General features: G+C 36.3%; 1 protein-coding gene across 1 annotated transcript; it reads right to left on the bottom strand.

Moving 5' to 3' along the window:
- Window positions 1-2706: 2706 nt before the first annotated feature.
- Window positions 2707-4618, bottom strand: LOC103943767 (hydroquinone glucosyltransferase). Its single transcript, XM_048566759.1, has one exon. The coding sequence runs from the start codon at window positions 4257-4259 to the stop codon at window positions 2784-2786; it is 1476 nt and encodes a 491-aa protein (XP_048422716.1). The 5' UTR covers window positions 4260-4618; the 3' UTR covers window positions 2707-2783.
- Between the last annotated feature and the right edge of the window lie 5884 nt (window positions 4619-10502).

The raw sequence follows: 10502 nt of genomic DNA, 5'->3' as shown, positions 1-10502 counted from the left end.
CGACGAAAGCTTTGTTGCGAAAAGGTTCCGTGGGAAAATCTTCGTCGCTTATTTTCGCGCCAAAAAAAAAAAAAAAATCACCCGCGGTTTTCTTGCTAACTTTGCGGGACGAAGATTTTTTTTTCTTTGCGCAAAACGTCTTTGCGCGATGGATTTTGCTTTGTCGCGCACATAGTTTTTCCTACTAGTGTAGCCCATTGTGAGGCGTAGCCCCTCCCTCACCCTCTTAGTATAAATCATATCATTTGATAAATATATATATATATATATATATATATGTAATCTAACACCATGTTTTAATTAAAATTTTCAATCTTTTCCAGTGGCTTTTGTTTTTTTTTTTTTTTTTGAACAAACGATATTATCTACACTAAGGGGAAGGGAATGGCTAAGCCTCACAATGTGTTAGCAATCATGTGGTTCAAAATCGTCTTTGATGAGAATCGAACCTAAAACCTCTCATTTACAAGTGAAGAGGAATATCACTAGACTAATAGGCTAAAATTTAAAAGCTGAATTTTAGTCCTTAAAATGATTACTTTTACATAAATACTGCAAGTAAGATTAAAAACTAATTTTAATCCTTTGACTCATGTCCAAATCAACATTTATATTTCACGTCATATTTTATGTAATTTTACCATGTTTTTTCTTCCTATATAACCCCCAAATATTGCTATTAAATGGTTTTACAATTGAATGAATTTTTGTTTTTTAATTCAAAATGAGCATCCGGCAATTAAAGATGCAACATCAAGGGAATTAGAGATTAGGCTTCTGCAATTGAAAAAGAGATTAGGCAATCATCTATATATTGGCTGATTTCTTCACATACATCTGGTAATTACGATTTTTCCCTTTTTTCTCATCATTTGCATTAGGTCTCTCTCCATTTTCTTTCTGTTGGTTTTGAATGGCATATGGCTTGTGTATCTAGATGAATGCCAACAATTTGCAACGAAGCGAATGGGTTCAACTTCAGTAACTTTTTTTTGTGGCATTGTGCTTGTGATATTTCTTTTTTTTATTTTTTATTTTGTGTTGGTTGATTTTATTATCAGGTTTTGATTATTTTGTCAGCGTGTGAATTGTTGAGTTGGAATTAGGATTGATCTATTGCATCTGTATTTGATTAGGTACGCTAAACGATTAGGTACGATAATTTAGATAAATTCGATTAGGTACGATAATATAATATAGATATATTTGATTAGGTATTATAATTTAAGTGCATTCAACTAGGTATTATAATTTGGCCCAGGATCTTCGCCGGATCCTTCTCTGCGGATCCACTGGGAATCAACCCATCCGAACCGTTCAGCTCATATCCTACGGCCCAAGTTTATTTTGAATATTTTTTTTTTTTCAGCTTCCGTTTCTCACTCTCCCCCCTCCTTGGTCCCCAAACCCCTCGGCATTCTTTTGTCTTTGCCAATTCCAAAAGGCAAAAAGGAAGGATTAATCAAAGAATTAACCCATCAAACAACCCAAAAGACTTCTCATATACCCAATAATTAATCCATCAATTTCCCAGAAACCACAAATAAAATCTTTCGCGCCTGCGGTGGTTTCAATCAAGAATAGGGGAAAAATTAACGGAAATGGATTTGGGAAAATTTTCAAGGGCAAACTCCATAGATGAAGAATTCGAATTCTGCAAATCGGTCCGATAGGCATATCATTCGGACGGCTTCATTTTCCCCTTCGATCCATCGGCCGGTGACCGATCCGGTCTTCGTACACCATCATCGCCGGTGGCAGCGAGAGGAAGACGGGCCTGCTGGTAGCGAGGGCGAGGGTAACGAGGTCTGCGCTGAACCTTTCCCTTCGTCCCCCAAACCTCTACTGAGGAATACTTGGTCTTGAGGGCAAGCTCGCAAGGGTTGCTGGGTACTGAGAGGTACTGAGTTTTGGGGTGAGAGACGAGGAAAGAAACCAGCAGGAAGAGGCAGCGCCGCGGGCGCCTTCCTTCCTCGGGACATAAATTGAAAATATTAGAGGCCGCACGATTTGCATCTGTTTTGAATCAACGACTATGATGATGTGGTCCGTTGGCTCCGTCTAGAAAACATCCGGATGGGATCTGTACCCCTATGATTTAAGTGTGTTTAGCTAGGTACTAATATTTAAATACATATATTTTTTTTGTGTATTAAACGCGGTGCGATACCTTTGACTTTGTGGTGACATGAAAAATCTTTCCAGGCATTCTAAGCATGGAAGAAATCAAGCATAAATTAATCAAAGTCAAAATTGGACCCTAATAATGAGGAACCATACCAAGAAGGTCGACTAATTAATTATAGGAGCACAATGGGAACAAAAAGAGCCATTAAAGAGTTTCAAAACACCAAAATATGAGTTATAATAGTCATGATGACATGGAGGACTAAGATCAAATATCGTCACTTATTACTAAGGTCTAGTAGTATGTCTATTCATTTATAAATAAGAAGTTATAAGTTTGATTCTCTTTTTTTTTTTTTAACAAACCATATTATCTACATTAAGGGGGAGCAGATGGGTTAGCCTCACTGTGAGCTAGCAATAATGTAATTTAAATTCGTCTTTGGCGAGAATCGAATCTAAGACCTCTTACTTACAAGTGAGGAAAAATACTACTAAACTGTAGTACTAAGTGGCTAGATTCGATTCTTTAAATCACATTATTAATGGCTCATTATGAGATTTAATCTAATACAAGGATTAAAATTCATTTACCCCTTATTTTATTCACTTTGCAAATACGGTCGCAGTAATTGACACATTAGGTTACAGTTCATTTAGTTCTTGAGTCCATTCAATATTTGAGCCACTTCAGCAAGAGACTTGGCAGACGATCCCTCTTCTGCCCAAACCAATTTGGCTGCCTCTTTATACTCTTCCATTTTCTTCCTTAGCAATTTCCCTTCATCTCCTTCAATTAGGTCCCTTACATACTTAGCAATATCTTGGCTCCCCACTATGCCTTTCTCATCCGCTTTGACCCCAAATGCAACTTTCAAACCATCAACTAGTAGCACCTTATTCATTCTTTGCTCTGCATAGAGCGGCCAAGCAATCAGAGGCACACCATGCACGATGCTTTCTAGTACCGAGTTCCACCCACAATGGGTCAAAAATCCCCCTGTCGACCCGTGGCTCAGCACTTGGACCTGTGGCGCCCATGATGACACAACTAAGCCAACATCTTTGGTCCTCTCCAGAAACCCATTTGGTAGAAACTCAAACGGGTTCTCCCCGCCTTTGACAGTAAAGTAAGAAGCATTGTTAGCTGTCTCGTTTGGGCTCCTGACAACCCAAATGAATCTCTGCCCGCTCAATTCAAGCCCTAAGGCCAACTCATTCAGTTGCTCTTGTGACAGTGTTCCACCACTCCCAAATGAAACAAATAGAACTGACTCGTAGGGTTGCTTATCTAGCCACCTCAAACACTCATTTGCATCTAACCCATCTGTTGAACTGGTTTTTATAACCGGTCCAATGGGATAAACCCGTGGAAGACATGGACCTGCCCATTTTTCCTTGAAAGCCTTGAAAGCACCAGGTTCCAAGTCCGCAAAGCTGTTGACCATAATCCCGGCAGCCGACCTGCACTTCTTGAAAATATGAACTACAGCTTTATAGACCGGATTGGACCGATCTTGAACAGGGTCTAAGAAATCTCCACCTTGGATCGGCACACAACCAGGAAGTAAAACCGGTTCGGGCAAGTCCCTGTACTCGCATGAAGTGGTCTCGTCAAGATGTGGCAAATGAAATAAAAGCCATAAACCCATAGCGTTAGCAGAGAAGAAAATATAAGGGGACAAGTGGAACTCATTGGCCACATCAAATGCCTCCGCACCGAAGACATCAACAACAAGTGCAACTAGACGAGTTGACTCGTTTAGGACCTTGAGTGAGTCGCGAAGAGCCAAGAGGGATCGAGTCAAGGTTAGTGTGATCTTGGTCTCGATCATGACGTCGGCAGGGAGGTCATGGAAGCTTACAGGAGGGAGGAAGATGTAGGAAATGGACTGGGAATCGAGGGCTTCAAGGACTTTCTTATGGGGAGCCAAGTGCGAGCCGTCGTTGGGGATGATGAATGTGATGGAGAAGTTGTGCTGGACGACGAGTCGTTTGGCTAACTCGACGAGGGGAATGAGGTGGCCTAGGCCTGGAGTTGGGACGATGGCAACATGCGGTGGTTTGATCAGTTTATGGTGGTCGTTGTGGTGGTGGTTGCTGCTTCGGTGGCTTCGGGTGTCTAATGCCATGGCTCTAGGGATTTTAGTGTTCAATGAAATGAATGCATGGAAGAAAAAGAATATTTATTAGGAAAATTGTGGAGAATAATTGAGAACAATGTGGCCGTTGACTTGTAAGTCTATTGCGATCAATTGTATTTGTAAGAGGTTTTAAATTTGATTTTCGACAAATGAGAAGTTAGACTACATTATCATGGCTGACTCATTGTGAAGCTTAACCAATTTCTTTACCCTAGATAATACTGCTTCTTTGAAAAAAAAATGCCCCTTCTTGTTAATATATTGAGTTTGGAATTTTTGGTGGCGTAGGTAAGAATTAGGTGTGAATATGATAAAGTTGATGGGGCTCACGACGGAGAGAGTTGTGTTTGTATTTGTGTTTTTTTCTCTTGATGGGGCTCACGACGGAGAGAGTTGTGTTTGTATTTGTGTTTTTTTCTCTCGCTTTAATCTCAGTTTACTACTCTAAAATTTCATGGTTTTCAACATTTGGTACATGAAATTTTTTTTATCCTAGAGTCATACATCAAGTTTCAATTTTTGAACAATCTCATACATATGTTAAGCTGACTGTTAAGTCAGCTGTTAACTGATGACATGGCACCCATGTGGAGAATGACAGGATGCCATATGTCGTTAAGGGTCCACGGGGATCCTTAACAACATGTGGGCCATATCATTCTCCACATGAGCGCTACGTCATCAGTTAACGGCTGACTCAATAGTCAGTTTAACGGATGTATGAGACTATCCAAAAATTGAAACTTGAGGTACGACTCTGAGATAAAAAAAAATTCATATACCAAATGTTGAAAACCACGAAACTTCAGGGCAGTAAACTGATATTAACCTTTTTTTTATTTTTATTTGTTTGTTTCTGTTGCCTTTTATATTTCGAGAAAACCTTTCATGCTTCTTTAAACAATTCTATTTGTGATTTTTTATTTTTTATTTTACAAATTCTATTTGTGATCTTTGTATATCTGTTTGTTTGTTTCTTTCGCTGTAGTTGACGCTTCCCTCTCAAATCTGACATCACTGCTAACATCATGCACAAGCACACGTGATACCTGTTGCGGAGGTAATGAAATATAGGTAATTTGGGATAATAAATGTCGATATAGGTAGGTGTATTTGAATCATTTGATACTAAATCTGGCAATTCTTTACACAACCTATTAATCAGACTCAAAATTATATGAAAATAATGAATTTTAGGTCAACCGTTAACTAATTTGATCATTATCAGGTCACATGTTTTTTTGTTAAGTATATCGATATTTTTATACTAAGAAGAGAGGGAGATCGGCTAGCTATATGATATGTATGATGATGGTGAAAATAAATCACCAATGGACTCAAGATATCAACGTAATTTAATTAGATATAAGTCTCCTCAAAGACTAATAGTAATAATATTCATACGCATCGACATATAATAATAACTTTAAAACATATTGTTTTGAAGGGATCCACTCACAGGTAAACAGAGTGCCCATCCTCAATATGCTTATTGCCTAACTCCCTTTTAATCTCAAAGTCACATGTGATTTCATTATAAGCTACTATAAGCTTTAAATTGGACTTTACAAAGTATTGTCTAAAACTACTATTTAGACCTCAAATTAGCACAAATGGAACGTGCCACGTGATTCAAAACATCAAAAAACCTAACGTTAGGTCTCGGGTCTTGCACATGCAGCCGCACACGCACCACCATGTGCCGTGACAGTGGTGTCACGCGTCAGGGAGCGCACCGCTGTGCTCGCCGTTGCCAATGCATGCGCCAATCATCGATGAGAATCTAAAATGATAATAGAATATACCTTTTCTGTCGCTGAATTTGGTTAAATCTAATGGAATAGTAGGCCTCGCTGTTAAAACTAATGGTGGCCACTGCCTTTCACTGCCGTCTGTCGCTGGCAAGTCACCGGAGATTGTAGAGAAACCCAGAAAATGATCAGAGGCCTCCCTAGTTCGATGTTTAACGAATTCCAAGCCAAAGTTCATTAATACAACTCAAATAACATGCATGAGCTTACCCCACATATTAGAGGTTGAAAATTAAGAAAGTGCACCAAGTAGCCAGAGATTGTAGAGAAACCCAAAAAATGATCAGAGGCCTTCCTAGTTCGATGTTTAACGAATTCCAAGCCAAAGTTCATTAATACAACTCAAATAACATGCAGGAGCTTACCCCACATATTAGAGGTTCAAAATTAAGAAAGTGCACTTAGACCCGCTTAGGTGTTCGCCTAGCCCGCTTAACCTATCTACGCACCTGCCTAGGTTGTGACTCTTACTTACACAAAAAATCGATAACTTTCATTTTGCATTTTAATTTTTCAAGAAAGAGACTTGTTGAATACTTGGATAAGCACTCATTATATGTTTGTTCCCCATGTTTTCAATATGCTCAAATACTTTATTATTTATACGACATTTTATTTTGCAATTTATATATCCTAATATAATTTTGTGTGTTTTTTAGGTATAAATAAGTATTTATTTATACAATATATAACAAATTTACTTAAATCCGTCTAGGTTGCCTAGGCGTTAGGCCCCAGCCTGTCACCCGACTAGTGTCGTTTAGCGTCTTTTAGAACCTTGATATTTTCAATAGAGTGCTTCACGAGTCCGAAAGAATTTTACAAATTTTCTACTTTTACTTTTGTTTAGTTACGCTTTTTATTTATTTATTTATTTATATATTAAATTATGTGTTTCTTTATAAATATAAATATATATATATATATATTTTTTTTTTTTTGTGGTTTGGTATACGGCCTTTTAAACTTTTTTTTTTTTTTTTTAATCTGGGAAAAGTAATTTGGCGACTTTCTTTTTATTTCTTCTGCCCAACTAAATAGATATCATTTACGTTTATTTTCGCATGCACTCAAATTCATGGTTGTGGTTGGTGACAGTCCATAATTCTAATCATGGGGGTCCTATGTAAAAGAAAATAGTGCCCCATTGTGCAATTTTTTTGAGGATTTTCAATTCGACATCAAGCACTTTGTGTGCATGTCATTCTATGCCAAGTTATTATGTGTTTGTGCTAACATATATCGACATAGAGTGTTCTTGAGTGACCTTAGTAGTTTTTTGAGAATCCCCTGTTGAGTGCTATTGAGATGTGTCAAATATGTATTTTATTGAACATTTAGTGAGCACAACAAGGTCTCATACAAGACATTCGAAGGGTTCTCGAAGGGCTCCTGGAGAACATTCGCCAGTTATTTCTCCGATCTCTAGAGGATTTCGGGGCATCAATCAGATCACCATATGGATTCAACTCTGGTAGTGGAATAAGCATGTCATGAAAATTCTTCTTTCGCAATAGACATCCAAGTTATATGGTACAATTGTAATTACATTGATAATACCATCAAATATTAGGATTATATATAAATGTAGATCAGAACTCGAAACCGACGTATTCTTTAGTTGAATATGTTGAGTTAAACTACTAACAAGAAAAATGAGTGTTTTTTACTTTTTTTTTATCATTTCATAAAGAATAATGTTTGGGAGATCAAAATTTTTAATCAGATTTGCAAACGAAATAATGTGGTTGTTGATGATTTGATTATTACTTAGGGAATGATTAAATTGCTTCTATCTTATTAGTGACACATCATTTGACTTGTAAATTTGGTTTAAAATTTTAGTTCTCTTAGTTCATTTCATAAAATATAATATTTCGTAAGCCGGCTTTATTGTGTGTGTACAATTTTTATTTTTTATTTTTGTTATTAAGCACCATGTAATGTGAGTATAAAAAAGATCATATTTTGTTGCTAATCCAACATGGAGTAGGATTCACTTTTCTTCTATTCTCATCCCCTTCTCTTCTCTTGTCTCACACTTTATTTTTTGTCTTATTGTCTCCGAAAAAAAATCAATATAAGATATTAACGTGATTTAATAAGAATCGTTTAAGTAGAAGGGGAGGAAAAGGGAGAGAGACTGTGAATGAAGAATCCTCCTCCGTCCAACATTGCTGCTTTGGAAATGAGAGCTTTTCTCTCTTACGCACGTGGACTGTAATTAAAAGTGAATATTAACGTATTTGGTAACTAATAAAAATAAGTTTTAAAAAAGAACTTAGTTCTTACTAGTTCGGATTTGAGAAGGATGAAAAGCCCAATCTTGCTCGAAATACTTGTTGAATTTTGGGGAATTAAAAGATTTTTTTGGCCAAAAAAATAAAATAACTTCCTTCGTTCATTGCTTTCTTTTCAGTTTTATTAAGGTATGAAACTTGGGCTTCAAAACAGACACTCATTTGGAGACATAGTTAAAGAACCACAAGACTTTTATTTCAACAAAAGAAAAAAAAAGGAATTTTAAAGAGCGGTTTAGTAACCATTTTGCTTCTTCTTCTTTTTTCTACCACATTTTGCGCTAGTAATAGAGAAAACTACATAGGAAAAAATGACGATTGAAAGTGTGACTGAAGGATGATGGGGAGATGCAAAATAGAGTAGAAAAAAAGAAACCAAAACCCATTTTGTACTCTTATCATCAGAGACTTATAGCTCAACTAGTTAAAATGTCTATCCTAATAACGGTTATTATGGACTTAAATATTTCTCCCTCAATATCGTATGTACAAACCAGTATACCGAAATTTGAAATTTTGAAGTGAGTACTTGGCCAAATTATAGGTCGTTCATTTACTCACCTTTTCACAAGATTTGATGAACACCCTTAGGAGAGAATCCTACTCATTTTTAAGTTATTTAGTACTATGGTCTAGTAGTATTCATCTTTACTTGTAAATGAGAGGTTTTAGGTTCAATTCTTGCTAAAGACAAATTTGAACCACATTATTGCTAACTCATTGTGAGGCAAACACATCCCTTCTTTCTAATGTAGATAATATCGTTTGTTCAAAAAAAAAAAAAATTCTGATGAACACCCGTTTTAGGAGGGACACCCCTACCGATGGTCTGATACTGCTGGGTCATTTAAGAGGCTTTACCGATCTAGAGGACAGAGGCTTGTATACATTAAACCTGGCCCAATTTCCATCCAACATGGAAGCCTTCCAGCCCCACTCCATTAAACTCACCAAGTCGATATCATTATTTCCCTTTATTTTGGGGCCCATCGCATCACCCATAACCAATCATGATAAATAGTGAGCTAAGCTTCAAATTGGTTTAAATTCACCTTTTGCCTGAATCGAAATTAAAATATCTCATTTATAAATGAAAAAAAATACTACCACTAAACTAAAGTACTAAGTGACTTGAGTCTTATTTTTGAGTTTTGTTTCTAGTACTTCAAAAAAACTAGCACATAATTTTTTTTTAAACAAACAATAGTATTTACACTAAAAAATGAGGGGAATAACTAGCACATAATTTTACATATGAATAATCCTAAATAGCGGTTTGTATCATAATTGACTGAGCTAAGAATGTCATTGCAGCCAACTAGAAGCAACACTACAAATACTAGGCACTGATTGATACCTATATGAAAATATTATTTTTGATACTGTTGAATGGCACAAGTAGACTACTAAATTACAGGCGCAATTGAACTATCCTAAATGCAAAATATTTTTTTGAACAACGATATTATCTACACTAAAAGGGAGGGGATCAGTATAGCCTCACAATGGGCTAGTAATAATATGGTTTAAATTCACCTTTAGCAAGAATCGAGCCGAAGACCTCTCACTTATAAGTAAAGAGGAATATCACTAGACTGTAATACTAAGCGGCTCTTGAACACAAATTTTGGCATCCATAAAAATCATAGTTACATTAGGGACCAGTGGCAATCTTCTTTATGTTCTATAGAGACTGATTTGCATTAGTATGTAATCATCTTTTTGTTGTAGTTGTATAAACTAAACTACATATTAAAGGGTAAAGTGAATAATATCAGGATTGAAAAGGGCTTGAAAACTTTGAGTTTTGACGATAAGGGCAAAATAAAGGGTAAAATGAATAATACGATGATTGACTTTTTAGTGTAAAAATGTGATTTTTCATTAAAGTGAACATTACTGGTAGTTTTTCGTTAAAGTTCCCTTTATATTATAAATGGTCTCTAAAATTGATCTACACCATTAAGATGGTCTCTTAAATTGAAAATCAATTAATATAGTTCCTGAAAATAGGTGTTGCAAATCATTATGGTCCTTCTGTCACAATTCCATCAAAACTTCTGTTATGTGCTGATGTAGCACATAAATGGGGCTCACAAGATATAAGAGTTTTTATCACA

This window comes from the organism of the source record quoted next, unplaced genomic scaffold (genome assembly GCF_019419815.1).
Source record: "Pyrus x bretschneideri cultivar Hongxiangsu unplaced genomic scaffold, Pyrus_bretschneideri_v1 Contig42, whole genome shotgun sequence".
Taxonomy (NCBI): Eukaryota; Viridiplantae; Streptophyta; class Magnoliopsida; order Rosales; family Rosaceae; genus Pyrus; species Pyrus x bretschneideri.
Note: the sequence above shows the minus strand (reverse complement) of the source record. Positions and strands in the feature narration are given on the sequence as shown.

Coding starts and splice junctions, on each gene's coding strand:
- LOC103943767 (XM_048566759.1), bottom strand. CDS start 4,259: ATGGCATTAGACACCCGAAGCCACCGAAGCAGCAACCACCACCACAAC.